At 38.5% G+C, this 18,976-nt stretch overlaps 1 protein-coding gene across 2 annotated transcripts in view; it reads right to left on the reverse strand.

The window, feature by feature from the left end:
- The window catches only part of LOC129102439 (matrix metalloproteinase-17-like), a 59,559-nt gene that overhangs the window by 35,071 nt on the left and 5,512 nt on the right, over positions 1-18,976 (reverse strand). Inside the window, exons 1-3 of one of the 2 annotated variants that reach the window (XM_054612597.1) lie at positions 2,220-2,255; positions 343-475; positions 66-201 (exon numbers count right to left, since the gene is read on the reverse strand). In XM_054612597.1, the coding sequence (XP_054468572.1) occupies positions 66-201; positions 343-475; positions 2,220-2,231 (281 nt within the window). In that variant the 5' untranslated portion in view covers positions 2,232-2,255. Of the gene's footprint in view, positions 1-65; positions 202-342; positions 476-2,219; positions 2,256-18,976 lie in introns of those variants that run through there. The other variant, XM_054612596.1, reaches the window with a different exon arrangement.

Raw genomic sequence — 18,976 nt, forward strand, 5'->3', positions numbered from 1 at the left:
TTGCTTACAGTATTGAAGACGTATCAACATGGCGTCTATTAGACTTTATATGTCATTGTTCCTACCTCCAGGACAGATGTCTCTTGTTCCATTTGTTCTGAGGAGTTGGGCTTCGTTTCCTGCGGCCCACTGTCACCTCGGCCTCTGACACATCTGGTAAAGAACATCTCGGTGTTGTCATAAGTCCCAGTGTTGCTTGGTCTAAAGGGGAGAGAAGGCTATATTTAGTGGTGTTCTTGATTGGATTGAAGTATATCATTCATTATTTTAGATATTTTTCCCCCATTCAGCCAAACTACCAACAATCCCACATGATTCCCCCAAACAAACACAGTCACATACCTAAGACTCCAGTCTCCTTCAGCCCTCCGTACTTCTGCATGGCTTTGATGGCCTTGGTCAGGGCCTCCTTGGTCTGAAGCTGACCAGTCACTGGGTCAGGAGGCGGGAGGTAGCCAAACTTACTCAGCCAGTCCTGGAAGGGAAACAGTAGACACAGAGTTCAAGAGTCATCACAGGCATTTCAAGGACTCCAAGTATCCCAAAGCTGCTGATAGGGTCTGACACCTGTTGTGTGCTTGCATGTTGAGCTTTGGCAAAGAAGCAATTCTGAGTTGGTATGTTGAAAATTATTATTATTGTCATTTCACAGGGCATCATTGCATACCTGTCTGTGTCTGTTGACATTAAAGAAAGGAAACCTACAAAGAGGGATGACATGCAATATTTTGGAATTACATGTTATGCATGTGAGGCCATGAGGCCATGAGGAAGCCCCCATTGCCAGTCGTTTCTTTAGACACCTCCTGTGTTTGGTCTCAAGCAAAAATTAGAATCCATGGATGTAAAAATGCAGGCGGATAAGGCAATATTTGTGCCTGAATGTGGGCAGTGCAAAGTGGGGTCATCCACACACACTTCATTGCTATTGATTGACGCTACGACTTCTGCAGTCAGAGTTGAACTTAATACTTTGAGAAAGATGCAAATTTTGCGCATGTGTGAACGTGTCCCTATACTGCAACTCCATTTCCATTCGATACCAATGAAGTTTCTGTCAATCAAAGCAACCCAGCTGAGGTGCAACTTGAACGTTGCTCTTCTCTCTCTTGCGTTTTCTCCCCTAAGACCTTACTCTGTCTTGTTTCTCCCTTCCATTCATCTCTCTCCACCCAACTAAAGCCCCCTCCTGCCTCCTCATGATCTGGCAGCCGATAAGGTGGTGACACAGAGCGATAGCAACGCATTCCTTCTGTATTGACAACGCCAGTGAAATCCCATTAACTTAATGATTTAACTCCAGCGTAGCTCTCCATTGGCTGATATTTGCCTCTTTATCCTTGGCAGGACAAATTTGCTCTCTCCTCTTGGTTAATAGGCAACTGCAGAGTTTTGAATGAACTGAAGTCTATGTTTTTTTTTTGAGGGAGGGGGGCAGTAAAAAGTGCATTACAGTAATCGATTAGGGTTAAATAAAAGGCATGAATAAGTTTTTCAGCATATTTTTGAATTTAAAACGTTTGCACTTGAACTATGTTTCTAAATTATGTTTTTTCCCCCCTTTTTTATTGTAGGGCATGAAGCTTAGACACTTATCTTGGAAAACACCAAACATGTTACCTTAGATTAAATCCAAGAAGTTAATTTCCTCCGATTATTAAACAGCATTTTGACGAGTAGGATTTCAGTCTTTACCTTGCAAAACGTTAAGAAAAATTGCTTATCAACTAATTTATTGCAAAAAAAGGAAGTGATTGAGTTTATAGCTAAAGCATCATGTGGATGAGCAAAGATGTACAGTTGTGTGTCATCCGCATTACTATGGAAATATACATCAGGCTCTCTAATGATGTCAACAAGTGGCTGCATGTATAATGAGAATAATAGTGGACCAAGGCAGCTCCCTTGCGAAACACCAAAACAAATGTAATGTTAAACGTTATTTCTGTGCTGTATTTTTGGAAACAGTTTATCACACTTTCTGAAAGACCAGCCAACTTTTGAAGACAATTGATTTAGATATCATAATCCATTGTATCAAATGATGTACGTATGTCTGAGAGGACGAGTCTTGAGAGCTTAGTTTCATTTGAATGTGGTTGCTGTTAATTAAATGGGACTTATTTAAGGACTCAATTGTTTTATTAAAAACATACCATTTAAATTAATTTATTGGCTATCTGCAATGTTTGTTTTGTATGAGCTCTTATCCATCCTACCTGCTGGGTCATGGGTTCAAACTGCCAAACAGGAAGAGATGGCTTCCAATGGGCTTTGTAGTAGAGGGAACTCAGACTGTACCATTTTGAGTAGAGTACGGGGGGGCTGAAGTTGGTTCAGTTCAGGTGCTGAGCTGTTTGTTCTTGCTGCCAGCTGCCCAATAGCCATGGGCCTATCCTAACTTTTCTTTTTTGGACTCATGGATTTCATTTTGTTCTTTTGAAAAATGTTATTACATTTATTTTTATTTTTATCTCTCTTCAAGTTTATATATACTTTTTTTTTCACAATCTCAACAATAAACAGCCTGAACTGCTTGTTGGTGTGTCCTCCTTCTCCCATTAGCCAATCAAAGTTAAAGTAAAGTCGATTTCTTTGTGGGTTTGACGTTATCGTCTCGGATAAAGAATATGGCATAACTTTGAGTTGTAATAATAATAATAAACCATACATTTTCTTTAAATCAAAACAAATTTAAGAGAGTGTATGCATATGCCTGTTTGCACTGTGGCAATGTGCACATGTCCACACAGACAAGAAGAGGTTTATATTCTTCTCCTCTGTAAGCAAGGTGTGCTGGTGATGGATTACATCTGCCCTTACTACACAACCGCAATGCCCTGTTTTCACACTCATAAACTTACCACATCAAACTTTTTTGTGGAGCCAGCAACTAATTTAAAGCCTGACATCATAGCTCATGGGGGGGGGGCTGTAAAACCTGCCAACGAGTTCAGTAACATGCTGAACACTGCTAAATTATATATGTCACTGGGTTTAGGTGAAAGTGTGTGTACTTTTAAAAGACTGCACACAAGTTATCTGAGTTCTAACAGAGAAACAGAAAAAGATTCCTGGATAAGGAGAATGATAAACTTAAGGGCACTTACAGTAAATTAGCAATAATTAACTCTCACAGACACGACAGACAGTCACAGCTCAAAGTTATAATTGGGGTTGTAAGAACCCAAATAATTTACAAGCATTTCAAATTTAATGAACTAAAAAAACAATGTTACTTTTTTCCCAGGGTCTTCAGCCTAAAAATGAAAACAATTGAATGATGCGGTTGTGAGAAAAACACAGAATCTGGTCTGTACAACAAATTAATCCTCTGCAAGTCTCTGATTAAAATAAGAGCTCAGGCGGCTGCCACTTCTTTTATAGCTCATTAAGATACACTGTTTAGCACAAACACATATATACATACACAATCCCAATGCACAAAAATGATGTTTATCACTGTACTGCATCCCATATGAGAATCATTTCCTTTATGCCTTTTGATACTGCAGTGTTAACTTGTTTGACTCAACAATTGCAGCAATGTTTTGATTGCTGTGTTGTGTTTTGCAAAAAAATAAGAGTGTCATCTCTTACTTTCTTGTGCCAGAAAGCAGAACTAAAAGAAGATTTTGAATGGCACAGTGTAAAGTTCAACTACTGCTTCAAGCAACATATAAAACAAATGTGTTTCTCTCTATGATAATTTATTCAGGAAGCTGAGAGAATGTGAAAGAAAGATAGCGGAGAGCGGACAAATAAAAGTTTCCTGTCAAAAAATGATCAAGACTTTAAGGTCATCTGAAGAAAACAACACGAGAGAAAGCATCCTCTTTAAATTTGATTTCTTCTATTTCTTGAGTCACACTTATATTGCATCAAGCTTCTCGGCTGGTTGTTGTTTCACTAGCTCTAGATATATGCAACACGCACCCAAAGTTATCAGTTAATACAGGAAACCTCAGTGTTGACAAAGATTAATGCACATAAAAGTGAATAGCAAAATGGAACAAAATGTCTTTCATTTTGCACTTCAAATCTGTGTTCAATTAACTGATTCAGTAATGGAACAATGTATGACATGATGAGCAACAATACAACTGACTTATAAGCATGCTCTGCAGGGAAAGGAGAGCTCAGTTCAGTGCTGGAATTTGTCTATATTCAGCAAGCTCAAATAATCAAAGAGATCAAATGCAGTGATCTGAAATGAGATAAAATACAAACAGTATGGCTGCATAATAAAAAGTTATTTTAGTAACAATATAAAGAGAAAAGCATTCAAAAAAAAGGGAACTTAAAAAGAAATGGATTGCAATCTAAATAGATGAACGTCACAATAAAGTGTGGGTTTAATTATAACATAGTCCCTACATTATATCCTCTCTGTGTTTACCAAATGGTTAGAAAAAGTGTTAATTTAATCATTACTGCAACCTGTACAAACAAAGGACAATAAACAAACTTAATTTTCTCCTCTTTCTCTCTGTGTTTTCTTCCTCTGTTGAACTCAGAGCACTGGCTCAGCTGCAGTCCAGCAACCCAAAAGCTGATATTCAAGGACTTCAGCAGGGCAAATTCTTGCTGACGTGGGGGCTTGATCCCATGTCCCAACTGAGGCCCAGGGGGTCCTTACCACTTAGCCTTTTGCTGATAAAATGACCTACACAGTCCCAGTAAATTAACATTCAGTTTTGATTGGTGTATTGAAGCAATACCAAAGGAAAAATGTCCCTGTATAATCAAGTAGGGCTGCTTAGAGGAAGTCTAATGCCATTTGGTCTGAAGACTAACTCCAACACAGCAAAACTGAAAAAACTGTATATCCAAATACAGTAGTCATACACTCACAATGTGTCTGCCAGTGTTATAAAATACTGAGTTATATTATATTTTTGAAGTTTAAAGGTGGGTTCACTCAAAATGTTCCCTACAATATCTACTCATGGATGTAAAGACATTTTAAAATGTTTTTTTAGTTTTGTTAAAGCAACTCTCATTTGCAAGCTGACTTAAATTCAGTAAACATTGAACCCAAAACGTATGTAGCCCACTGTTCCAGTTTTTTTGTGACCAAACAACAACAAAATAACAGGATGTTTCCTGGGTGAAAGCCATGAATCATAATGTGAAATTAAAGTGCCACCTGCTCTAACTCCAAGATAATAGTTTGGTGTTAAGGAGAAGTTTTACATTTTGGGAAACATGGTTTATTTGTTTTCTTGCCACGATAAAGAAGAGGAAGACCAATTACACTCTCAGTAAATATGACGCTACCTCCAACTGCCGGCTAACTCAGCATATAAAGCACAAAAATAGGGAACATTCACTATTTCTCATTGTAAGACCCTGAAAACTTTTTTCTTTAATCAGCTTCTTACGATCAGCAACTGGGTCACATGGAACCTTTTTGATTACTTCGTATTCTGAACTTGTCAATCCAATCTGATAAAACCAAAGATGAGGACACTGGCTGGGCTTTTGAGTGTTAATAATTCATATTTCACATTGTTGCTCAGTCATTGATATTTAATGCCACTGAAAAAAACCTTTAAATCCAAAGTACCACATAGCCCAATCAGTTTTTTTCCCATATTATTCTTTCATCAACTCTTTTACAGTCATGTTTGAGTAAAATATCATCAGTGCTGCAGAGTCCCTCCACTGCTCTGCAAAACGACGTACCCTTGTTTTCTTTCCTCTTTTCATTTGAATACTGGCAGCTGTGCAGCATTTCATCAATCTGAGCAGCACTTTTCATCACTGTCAATAAACTGACATTTATCATTCGCTGTGTACTTCATGGGGGACGGGGCTGTGCTGATGCGCTTCACTGTGGTACAATTAGACAGCCTCCTATATCAAACTCGTCTGTTGATCTACCACCAACTGCAACAGCAGTCAATTTTCCTCAGCATGTAACCCCGGCAGATTAAGCTCTCATGGCATCCTTTCTATCAAATCTGTTGATCAATGTGTGCTTCTGCTTTTCCCATGTTCTGCACACCTTCAGTCCCTGGGTTGGCTGATATGATGATCTATACCATGAGACAAAACAAATATGTCTGCTGGCAGAGGTTTTACTGTTTATATTGAGGTAGCTATCCCTTCTTTGATAACTGTTTTAGCAATGTTTGAAACCAAGTTTGCAACATGAGATAACTTTCTCTCCTGGTAATTTAGACATGATTCACGAAAACAAACGCAAAAAATCGTAAGCCATGTATGAGTATTTAAGAGCCCTTTCAGGCTCAAAAAAGTATTTACAATTTGCAAGCAAAGATTACTTGGGAAGTGTGTTTTTGTTACCATTTGGAATCAATGTGCAAGGCACTTTTGTAAGAAGGGCCCCGGGTCCTTTTGGATCGGATTGGATTTTGGATTTACAGGATTATTGAATTAATGCGATAGAGTTCTTTGATCTCACTTATTTACTTCACTGGATTAGCCAGCACAGTACATTGAATTTCAAGGAAATATACTGTATCACAATATCACAAACTCATTTTACCTGGTTGCCACTTTAAACACCAGGGAATCTGCCACTACAGACGGACAATCATTTTATAAACTTTCAAAAGATGACCTGTAAAGTTTTCTTGTGAACAAATTAAGTTTCTATTTATATTCAATGTCTCTCATCAAAACAAATTGTGTGCAACCTTGAGATCTTAAGTGCTGAATGTATTTTTCTTTAAAGTTTAAAACCTGCATTGTTTACATCCATGTTTTGCTGGCAGTCGTCCTTTGTTGGCACAGTGCTGCGTTTGTTGGTGCGTTACCGGCACCTGTAGATAAATGGAATAGTGTGAAACCATTGGCAGGAATGTGTATTGAGTAATCTACCCATGTCTGCATGAAACGTCATGTGCATTCACAAAAACACAAAAAATGGTTCATAGCACAGGTCAAAACTATCTTTGATTAAAATATGGTTTGAAGCCCGTACAAGTCCATGACCCTTGTCCTGAAAGTGAAACGGTCACCTAAACACCTTTGAAACATCTTTTTTTGAGTGAACAAACTGCATGAGACATAAACAAACAGAATACACATAAAGACAAGACTCAATCCCTCACTTTCCCCTCTATGGGTTACAGGAAAATGGCTTCATGGCAGGGCCTACAGTAATGCATATACATACCTGAACCTAATTATAAATATGTAGATTTACATAGGGCAGGGCAATATGGCCAAAATCTTCTATCCAGATATAGATCTTTTCATATCTCAATAAAAAAATATATAACAATAAAGTGTGCTTTCTGGTAATTATTTATTATTATTCTTTTAGTCCATATGAAATAATCACATGGTAAAGCCATTTGTTTTTGAATGAATTACTAAGAGTTACAGACTATTTTCTCAATTTTCCGCTATGTCCCCTTATTAATACTATTAATATTTACCAGAGAGGGACAGTTAAGAGTCAAGAGTGAGGAGTCAAATGGTGGAGATGAGAATCATTTTGGATTTTAAATGAACACAAATTTCCAGCTATAAACTGACTATGTTTACAAGCATTCACACAAATACAGAATAATCAGTTTAAGACAATAGTACGACTTAATTACACTGAGTTATTGCCATAAGCAGAATTCTTGAATCATAGGACCCGCAGGAGTTGAACCATAAAACTGATGAATGAATAAATACAATTCTGCACACTGTTTTTGGAAGAAACTGCTCACAATTTATTTTAACTCACATTTGGGTTCCAAGAGGACATTTGAGCATTTCTCTGCCACTATTATATTGCAGAAAGAACCCTGTCCTGAGCGGTATGCACTATTGTATTCTGGGGCAATGTTGAATTTAAAGATTGGAGAAGCTTGTGACTGGAAGGTTGCCAGTTGAATTCCAGTTTGTTAATCGCATTGAACCAATTGCTAATGTAAAGTGAAATGTAAAAACAAAACAACAATCCTCAAATTATATTCCCGAAACCACTTTTCCGTGTTTTATTTCTCAAAAAAGAAAAACTGAGGACAACAGTAATGTGAAGAAAATATTGTGTTGTTGAATTTGTGGGCTGGATGCAACACAAAAAATGCTTTGCTTATACTTTGATATTAGATTCTATTCATATGACACATTTGTGACAATAAATTACCTTGAAATACTGTGTGGAGAGAAATCCTGTACCATATGATACTTCAGGACACAACTCTACAAACTAGTTCGCAAACAATCAATTTGCAAATGTGTGTGTAAAGCATGGAGATTGTTGATCACATATTTTACTTCCCTAGAATACAGTACCTACTTCTACAAGATGCAACTCATTAACACAAGTATGCAAACAAACACACTGTACTGACCTAAGAGCTCATGCATACACATTATGCAAACACATATTCAAATATTATATTTATATCCACACACAACACTTATTCGCAGAGGGACATTAACACATGCTCCACACATATTCTGCTTTTCACTTTCTCACAAATACACACATAATTGAGGCATTGAGTTGGTATTTTGGGGTTCGACATACTCCCAGTCTGTGCTGCAGTATCTGGATGTGAAGGATAATTTATCTCCGTAATCCTGAGCCCTGCTCCTTGTAATCCTTTAATACAGTAAGGTCTGGAGTAGAACATTCATAAAAAAAATAAACACAAGTTCAGACTGAAAGAAGACAGCTATAAAGAATAGAAAGGCCTACAAATAGTCAGTGCATTTAGAGTTTATGAAATGTATAGTATAGCATGGTATGGTTTACTTTATTTATGTATTAAGGTTGTTAGCGGTGGGAGGAAGCCCTGTCCGACATAGAAGATTACCAAGACTTTTCCTAATTAAATTATATTATAAATTACTTGTTTCTCAATAGCAATTTGTGTCTGTGGACAAAGCAAACTGAGTGAGTGAACTGCTCAGCGCCTTTCTGCTACAAAACTGATAGTGCAAGCCAAGGATGAAATAGATTTGAGGCTTCAGGTGTGTGAGACATTGATTAATGCGGGCGCAAATTTGAAGCGTTGCTGAAGTGCAGAAACGTCAGTGTAGCGTATGAAAACGGGACGGAGGAGACGGAGAGGCATCGTGTGGGTGTGTAGGCTGGAGGAAGGATGAGACAGTGTTTGTTGATTTAATAATGCCTCTAGGCGTTTTGTTAATAGAAAGACATTTTAAATATCAAAGTGTTTTTTTTAAAGGTATTGTAATTAGAAAGGAAGATTAGAAGGTCTTTGTGGAAGTATCTAAAATGTTCCATTTCAACTGAGGCAGCGTGTCTGTGTTTGATTGATTAGCTCTGTTGCAGAACACTGGCAAAGGGAACAAGAAAAAACTGGTACTGCTTGCTTACGAGAAATAAATGGACAGCATGTTGTGAGCAGTGGTATGAAAGATTATGGAGCGCAAGGGATCATTTCAGATAGGTTTACATCCCGCTGAATGTAGCTGAGCAGCTAATTAGCTATTAGCCCCGCAAACTGATGTTAGCAGTGCACTTTTTCTGGTGCAGAAACATGTATGAAAAAGAAAATGAAAAAAGGGGGCGCCACCATGAAACCAAAGATACAAGACAAGACTAGATTTAAATAGCAGATACCCATGCTGTTGCAGGCAAAACAAAGCTATTTCAAACAAGCTGATACGCAGCAGAGTAAGCCCTCTGTCCCACTCCGTACCAGATGGTTGTGTTGCACATTTTTTTCTGGTTTACCAACAGAAAAGAAGATGTTAAAGAAAAAAGGTAGCCATTTTTCTATTATTCTGGCATTAAGTGTGCACAGAGAACTTCATGAAAAGAACCTGGAAATGTGTGGATGCAAGTCACTTTGATAAGGTAAAGGTCTGTGCCTCATTATCTATTTTACAAACTTTACTGTAACTCCTCTTAAGCCATTTTCACACTTGCACGAGCCTCTGCAAATATGCACTCAACTCTCAGCTGTTGAGTCGAAGAATGAGTTTCCTGTTTCCTGTTTGTCTGTGGCTCTGGCAGACTTGCAGGTCAAAGGTCACTGTTGTATAACTTTGACCTGCAGATAGAAACAACTGCATCTTGTGTATGAAAATTGAGAAGTCATTATTCTAACAGAGCACTGTACCATCGGCCAGTTTGCATGAAATTACAATACCTGACTACAAACTGCAGCATCAGTCTCTCACTATGCTCACCATTCAAGCACTAGCTATGTCAGATCTGTGACTTCACATCCTTTTCTGGTCCTTTAATGCAATTCTTACAGCTGGTACAAAACACGCTCACACTCACACACACACTATGAGTTCTGTGGCTATGGTATCACCACGGAAACATCTCTCAAAAGCTAAATCTATTTTTCCACCTCGGACATGGCCTCCCACAATACCTCCCTGTTTAGCCCTGATGAACAGCTGCTGAGTCCTTTCATCTTCAGCTTCAGAGACAGGAAATGAGTCGCTGGGAGATATTTAACCTTACGACCTCACTGACTCAAAGGGTCAGGAAGTAGCACAGTCCATTATATTGTTTACAATGTTCCTTACTACCTTAAAGATTAGGTCAGACCTGTGGCCCTAGAGTAGAAGACAAAGTTTGAAAGGGTGAATTCATTTGAAAAGCCAAGTGCTGTGGCATTAAAAGTTACCATCATGTGAAACCATTAATTAATGCCAATTAAAGATGAAGCTTTTTCTCTCCTCTTGGGTACTCTGTGCTGACAACAGAACACTTTTGTTTTCGGGGGAGGGGGAGTGAGGCATTCAGAGGAGCAAATGTTTTTATATACACAGTGCAACTATTTCAAAATACTACAAATAGTAAGCTCAACAACTGTGATTTTGATCCTTATATTATACAAATATTCAAGCTAAGAATAGCAATCTGGCAATTATGGCAAATGGCAGATTGGCTAGCCCGCCAGCAATGTTGGAGAAAAAAATAAGTGGAAATCTGATTAAGGGTTACACGGTCCCAAAATTGTCAATAGGCTACCTAAACTGCAGGTGCAGTGGTACAGACCATCGTCACCTCCCACTATTTGTGGATCTGTTGATGTAATTTCAGAGGTCATGCAGGAAATAATTGAATGAAATCAAGAAAGAAAGAGCAGAGTTGAATGAAAATTCTGATTAAATTATAACAATGGACAGAACAGGCAAACATTTCGGAGCAGCAAAGGTCAAGGTGAAGAGGAAAAAAAAATTTGGAGGCTAATCCTGCAAATGTTTGAAGATTACCCATTTATTATTCAAAACAAATGCTAGCTGAAAATCCCTGCTAGCTGCCGCAGTGATAACATCAACAGTCCGCCGGCACCAAATGAAGAGGAGAGGGAGGGAGTCTGGAAAGATGAGCAGCAGGAGGCTGTTCCCAGTGGAGAGCAGGGGTAAGGAAAGGAGGCCTCCACCGAGGATCTCCCAGCAGGGGTTACATGCCACAGTGTTAACTAGCGTCTCTTATTTGGGGTTGAGAGAAATGTACGTTTTTAATGACAACTCCAGCAACAATGAATACGATTTTACAGCATAAATTGCGAGGGGCCCAATTTTGATCCCTTTCGGACCCTGCATATGTTTCACCTGAGTGCATGACAGCAATAGAATTATAGTGGTGAATGCAGTTGACTTATTATATTGTCCTGACTATAAGATGATAAATCACTTTGTGCAAACTACACCTGATGGAGTTGGTTGTATTATATACCAGACTAAGCATTTACATGTTCACCACTACATTGTATGTTCCCCTCTCTCTCTGAATGCAGTGGGTATCCATCCCTGCACTGCAGAGTGAACCTGTTACATCAGGAGAGTGTTGCATTATGGGTTGTTTGCAGATGTCAATGTTGCTAGGCTCGCAAGTTTACTTCAGTTCTGTTTACTGAGTGTTTGTTTGAGTAAGTCCGCCCCAAAAGTGTTACCACAACATGTTTTTCTGCCACGGAGAAATGACCTTGCCGGTTACAAACCTGTCAAGCAATATCTAGATATCTTTGCTGCAGAAATGGACCATGTAACTGAAACCATCAGTCAAGCAGCCACAAATACTGTGGTCATCGAATATGATGATGATGACTTCAAAAGAGTCTGAAAAATGCTAACAGCAAATATGGTGTGTAAGTTTTTGCTTTTGTATATGTCTGGCAGTGAATTTGTATTGGTATCTATAGGTGTATTGCAGTAAGCATCTTTCCCTGATAAAGAAACAGCTTTGATAACACAGAGAGCAAATATCTTGTGATTTATAGTTTTGTGAAAAAAACGTATTTTCCATCTGAATGACATATAAGGAAATAAACACACACAGATGTAAATGTCTCACATCAAGCAAGCTTTTGCTTCTTATGTTGCGCTCGACTGAGGAAATTTCTTTCAACAGAAATTCAGGAGAACATCCTTGGGCTCAAAGATGCTATCATTATTCAAAGCAGTTGTAGCGGCTTCACATTGGATATCACCAGCTTATTCAGAGAGGGATGGTTTACTTAAAGTGTTACACTGGGATGATGTAGGATCCAGGGAGTGAAACCCTGCTTAAGTGTGTTTGAATGAGAAACCATTTCAATGGCACATCCTGAGCGCAAACACAATTCACTGAAGAAATGGAGGGTTTAGTCTCATTTGTGCAAACAGATAAGATCAAAGAGGGATGATATAGGGGGATAGAATGAGGGGGAAATTGGGCTTGACGGACATGCAGCCTAAATGACACATTTAATCCAACAGAAAACTGATTGCCAGGCGTTAAAAGAGCGAGCATTATTCCATGCCTAGAAATCACCCCTCCACTCTGATGCACTTCCCTCACCTTTCCTCTCATTGCTTTCTACATTTCCATGCATGTGTGTGTGTATGTTCAGAGTTTACAGCTTGCTCTCTTTTTCTAATTATTTGAAATTCCTCAAAGTGGAGAGAAAAAAATTCTGCCTTTTGTGCCCTTTAGTACCTGATTTATGTTTTCATTAATTGTTATATCTGGCCAATTCTTATAAATAATTCAAATCTAATATGGTTTAGGGACATCCACTGCTAGAATTGCTATTTCTATGCATGAAATGAGTTGATGAGTATAAATAATTGAATGCGATTAGTGTGAGAAAATTTGTGGATTGTTTTATTTAGAGAGAGAACAGAACTTTTATAACACACAGTATTACAGCAGTAAACTGTCGATATACAGTTTTTAAAAAAAACATGTTCAAAAGCTGCACTCTGATCAACAGGCAACACCACTGACATTGAATCCCGGTCGGTCTTTAATTAAGTCAATTTTAGTAAGTTATTTGTTGCAGACTCAAAACAAATAAAACTTGCAGAGAGAACTCCAATCTCTCAAGGACTGAAAAAGTATTTTCAGTCCTTGAGCGTCATGCAGTGAACCATTATCAGTTATGCCATGAACAAGTTTGGATCAGAAGAATCATACAATCATGTATTCACAGAAATACAATGAAAATAAAGTATTTAAAATCTCATTCTTCATAAACACATTCCCCAACAAGTCATTTCACAAGACAATCGATGTGTGACAATCCTCTTTGGAGAAGTCTGACATTGATGTGTGCTGCTAAAGTAGAACTCTGCTCATACTATTACTTTTAGAAAACCGAACATATAGTTCAAGTTACCTGCTTGATTTCCACAGACACACTTATTTGTTTTTGCAAGACCAATGTTCATCATGTGTACCATTTTATGGATTGTAAAAGGATGGGATTCACTTCATGTTCACCAAGTGAATGTTCAACATAACAGATGGTGTTTGAAATGCTAGATTAACTAGATATTATTGGCAAGCAGCAGCAGACTCCTGTGTGCTTCTGTTATTGATTTATAAACTGCCTATTGCTTCAAGTATTAATTGAAGGTATATGTCAGGATTTTAAGTAAATAAATGATGTCTAATGTACAATGATGACCTGATTCTGCTATGTAAAAATCCAGAGATAATCTATCAATTTCACTTGGTAGATTGCATGATGGTGAAGAGTTGTCAATTAATGACAGTTGTTTGTTTTAATTAGTAAACTGTCAATCAGACAAAACTTGATTTAATTTACTTTTACTCTATTTCTATTGTTTTACTGCACAGCTCTCCATTTCTATTACCAGAAGCATATTTTGAGCTGTCCACTGCAAAAGCAGACTTATTCAACTGAAACAAGCTGTGAAAATTGATCATCAGTGATAAATGTTGTTGTTGCAGCAGGAAACACAGCTTTTGGATCCATGGGAGTATAGAAATCTGTCCAAATCCACTCACTTCATTTTAAAAATCTGGGTATTATTCGTATAAACACAATGAGCCTCATGTAACTGAATGTGCCTACAGTACATCCACACCATCGCTTTCTTTTTATACCTCCAATTATCCGGCCCAGTTTTTATATTTAGCACCATTTATATAATATTTCCTTTTGATGCATAATGGACTTGGCAAAAGACATTGGGTCCGCTGAACAACTAAATATGTGACAAAGAGCATCTGTAACAAGTGGGTGTCAGACCTCTCTCTATATATCTATATCTATATCTATATCTATATCTATAGATATAGATAAAGATCTCTACATCTATAGAGCTCTAGCTTTATTTTCTTAGCAAGGGCTCTTCTGCAAAATATCTCAACATTAAGTCTCGACATTATGCCAATTGATCTTCAGCTCATCACAAATTTAAAAAAAGACAGTCATTTTAAAAATCTTTACAACTTTTCAGTCCCAATTGAAACAGGAAATGAACTGCTGTTTTGGCCGATGAGGACCCAGAGGACGTTAACATTTGTACAGCTTGGTTTTGTTCCACTGACGTATTTCACAGCAGACTTTATTTTCAATTAGAAGAGTTAAGTTATTTAAGTTATTAACTATTTTCCTCAGATTGCATGCAGTAAACAGGGAATGCAGAGAGCAGATTCACAGTCATCAGTTAGATTTAAGACCACTATGTTGCAAGCAGATGGCAAACACGCCACCCTACTGAAACAATCAATCACACCAGTTTTTCTTTCCTACAGATACAATGAGCAAGTCCGACTTGTTGAAAGTGAACAGTACCTTCTGATGGACGTGTGTATTCTGACATACAGTTTCCATTCAGTCAGGTGTGAATGTCATTCCGGAGACACATGAGAGGAAAATCTGTCCTAATTTGCATGTTTGCGTGTGAGAGTGTGGCAACAGGGATTACGGTGCGACTGTAAGTGAATCATCTAATCCCTGGTTTAGGAGCAGCTGGTAGTACAGAGAGCTGCAACTCAACTACTGTGTTCCTAGAGGCAGCAAGGAGGAAGGAGGAGAGACAGAAAAGTGACAAGAATACGAAGACAAAATGACACGGTGAGAGGTTTGAGAATGAAAGAAAGTGGGTGGGAGAGAAAAAAAAGAAGAGAGGGCGAGAGGAAGTAGAAAAGGAGTTAATGCTCAGAGGAAGTAAAAGTAATACAGAAAGAGAGAATCTGAACAGAGGTTGGGGAAAAGAAAACCAGGTTATTGGGAGAAACCAGGGTTAAGCAGGACATTGCAGAATATATTTAAATGCACTGCAACAAGCTGGGAGCTTTGTTAATCAAGCATTCGTAAGCAGTTCTATGACTAAACTGTGCATGCTGAAATTGCCACAGCAAGCCTCATCCATCAGTTTGCTCCTGTGTTTGACAGTGAGTGTGTGTGTGTGTGTGTGTGTGTGTGTGTGTGTGTGTGTGTGTGTGTGTGTGTGTGTGTGTGTGTGTGTGTGTGTGTGTGTGTGTGTGTGTGTGTGCCTCTGCCTGTAAAGAAGAACTACACACACAAAACACACATTATTCTTAAACTGAATCACCATACTTGTTAGATCGATTTAAAAAAGGTGGGCCGACATATTGTTTGCAATGATGCTAAAAGTGACTGGCCATTCAGTTAATGACAATATAACAGAGGGCCTTTTAGGGACCTCAGGGAACCTCTGATGAGACTGTAAATCCTTGCCCAGTTTGACATGGGCAAAATTTGCTTCATCTGTGCCAGCAGCAACTCCACTCATAAACCTCTATTTTTGAGAGGCCAGCTATATGGAATCCCTGTGCACATTCAAGTCAGCTCTGCCTTTTTCCACTCCTTTGGCAAACCCAGCAAAGCCTTAAGAATGCACAAATGGCATACACACACACACAACCCTGCCAATATAAAGATTTATCGATAACAGACAAAATCCTGTATCAGTTTCCAGTCTTGTGTAAATGTCAGGCCATTTATCAACTCAGAATAGAGATAAGGATGGATGGATGGATGGATGGATGGAGATTTCTGGGTCTGAATGAAGGAGTGAGGGATGAGTTAAGGAAAGAAAGAGATGCAAAAGGGAAAGGGGACTTAAAAGAAATGTCAGCCAGAGATTAAAGATTAAACAATCTGATGGAGCCAATTAGGACTTCCCACTGTAACTAGAGCTTGATTTAACAGGCATACATTTCAGTGTCTCTAGTGAGGAAAAAAATAAGACCCAAAACCTGCTTTGAAGTTGCTTCTCTCTGAGGGCGGTCATGTCGCAATGCACTGCTCCAAAGACCACAGACACAAGGATTGAATCAAATGTACCAAGTGTCCCCTGATAGTGCAGACAACGGAGAAGACTGTGAAGCAAATACATACACAGACCTACAGACACCTGACAGATAATGGCTATCCCATCTTCATTTTGTTCTCTTACGGGCTAACCTTTTTACCGTGCTTTAACTTGCGTGTTATCCACATGGGCAAAAAGACAAAAATGTAAAAAAAAAATCTGCGAAAATACATGTCCATTATACTTGTCTTAGAGGGATTATTCTAGTATATTAAAGGTTATAATTTTCATTGCAAGATCTTTGACAAATCTTAAACTGCATCCCAACGAAGAGGTAATTCACCATTCAACATAATTATTGTTCTGTCAAAGACTCACAATGTTTAATATCTGTGGCCTTTACGGATATGGAGAAAAGTCAATCAAATACACTTTATGAAAACCAGGGATGGTATACACAATATAGTGGTATTTTATTATTCTACCAATGTGAATGTTGACTTTTGTTAACAATAATAATAATAATCTGTATCTCAGAAACTGTAATTTTGCAGTCATGTGAAGGTATGCTATCCATCTTTGTAACTGTTTTCAAGGAATATTGACTTGAGCATGTATTTATGGACTGTCCTTATATGCAGTTCTAGGAGCCCACACGGGAGCCATGAAGTAGCTGCCATGTGTTACTATAGCGATCCCTCCAAAGAAGACAATGTCCCTCTAGTGTTAGCTGAGGAATGCAGACAACTGGCATGTCTGAAGTGAGTATGCACATGCAAAAACACCCACACGTGTTATGTACATGGATGTGTTCATCTCTATATGTATGCTACTCTATTTTTAAACCAAAACCTAAAGGGAGCATAGCTCTATTCAGCAAGGTTAACCCTAATCCAGGCTGCAATTCACACAATCACATTGAGTGTAATTCACACAATCACTGGCAGCCCTTAAAATTCAACAGACTGTTAGTGGCTCATTATATTCACTTGATCGCGAGTCGAGTATCAACACTGGACTAAAAGGAAGTGGGCTTAATTGCCAGAGACGGTTGGATGGAGACATATCTTATCTCTGCCACCCACTCAGTCTCTCTTGGTCTTTGCTTCTCCTGCTGTCTAATTCCCTTAATTTCACCTAAACTTTCAGAGAACACACAACAGTCTCGAAGTTGTCTCCAAAGATGATAAGCGATCGTCGTTGTCCATTCCCCTTTCCTTTTTTGTCATCATCCTTTCTGCTATGATTTGTTAAGAAGTGACAGATGAGAAGAAACTATGAGATCACACGTGTGGCAGTGACGCCAATGCACAATTTAGCATGCACATATTTTATAGCAACACAGAAGAAGAAAGTGACACACACACACACACACACACACACACACACACACACACACACACACACACACACACACACTAACACGAAACCACTTTTTTTATAAATCTGCCAATATCTGCAAGCAATTTCAGAGTAGCTTTGTTGTTGCTTTTGGGTTTTCTTGATCGTACTATTAAAGCAGCCTATTGGCAGTTCAGTTGGCAGGGCTATAGATTATTCTAGGCTTCAGCATGCAAGCTAACGCAACACCAGAAACCACTGTAATTACAAGATCTGGTCGGCCCTTTGAATAGCAATGGCAACCAAAACCTTGATCTGGTCAAAGACAAGAAGGAGAGGCGGGGCTCCTTGGGTTAAAATAGAACGGTCCACATGGAGTTGATTTGAGGTTTTCTATATGGGAAGCCCCAGAGTGGGTCTGCTCGGGTAATGAAGTCAGTTCAAGCCATTGGAAAAAGACTATCGCGTGCAACTCTGTTGTGGCACACAGCGTTCACTTGCCCACAATATTAAATCCATGACTTGTGTAAAAATCAAACAGAAAAAGGGGGACATCTAATCTCTGCGTCTGCGAATGGAATTTCTTTAGATACCCACACATTTCTTTTGAAAAGAAAAGGAAATATACAGATGAGATGCAACTTAAAGTCCTCGAATCACAGCACATCATTGTACTGTTAAACAACGTAGCACAGCAGATAGAGAATTCATTTGTTTATTTATTAATTACATGAAATGCCCATAAACAAATTTCCCAAGAGAACCAGACGCATGTTTCACAAATATATTATAGACTGGTCTGTAGTGTTGGCTAGGTCTTAATGCAAGTTTAACCCAAAAAATGATTTAAAAAAGAAATACAACAAAAGTATTCTCTCTCAGTCATCCCTTATCCACTAGAAGTGTGTTGCGGTGTCTCTATCTGCAAACACCCTGCCCTCTGCCTGTATTTTCTTATTTTGCTGTGTGTCTGATTGTTTCTGGGCGTCCGCCTTATGGCACTGTGTGTGTGTAGTCCTCACGCATGTGCAAGCATGCATCCAAGATGAAGCCAGAAAAATGGAGGACACAGCGCAGAAAAAAATTAAAAAGATAGCAAGGCAAAACGCAAATTTGACAAAGTTCGTTCCAACACGATAGCAAATCTAAA

This window comes from Anoplopoma fimbria, chromosome 14 (assembly GCF_027596085.1).
Source record: "Anoplopoma fimbria isolate UVic2021 breed Golden Eagle Sablefish chromosome 14, Afim_UVic_2022, whole genome shotgun sequence".
NCBI lineage: Eukaryota > Metazoa > Chordata > Actinopteri > Perciformes > Anoplopomatidae > Anoplopoma > Anoplopoma fimbria.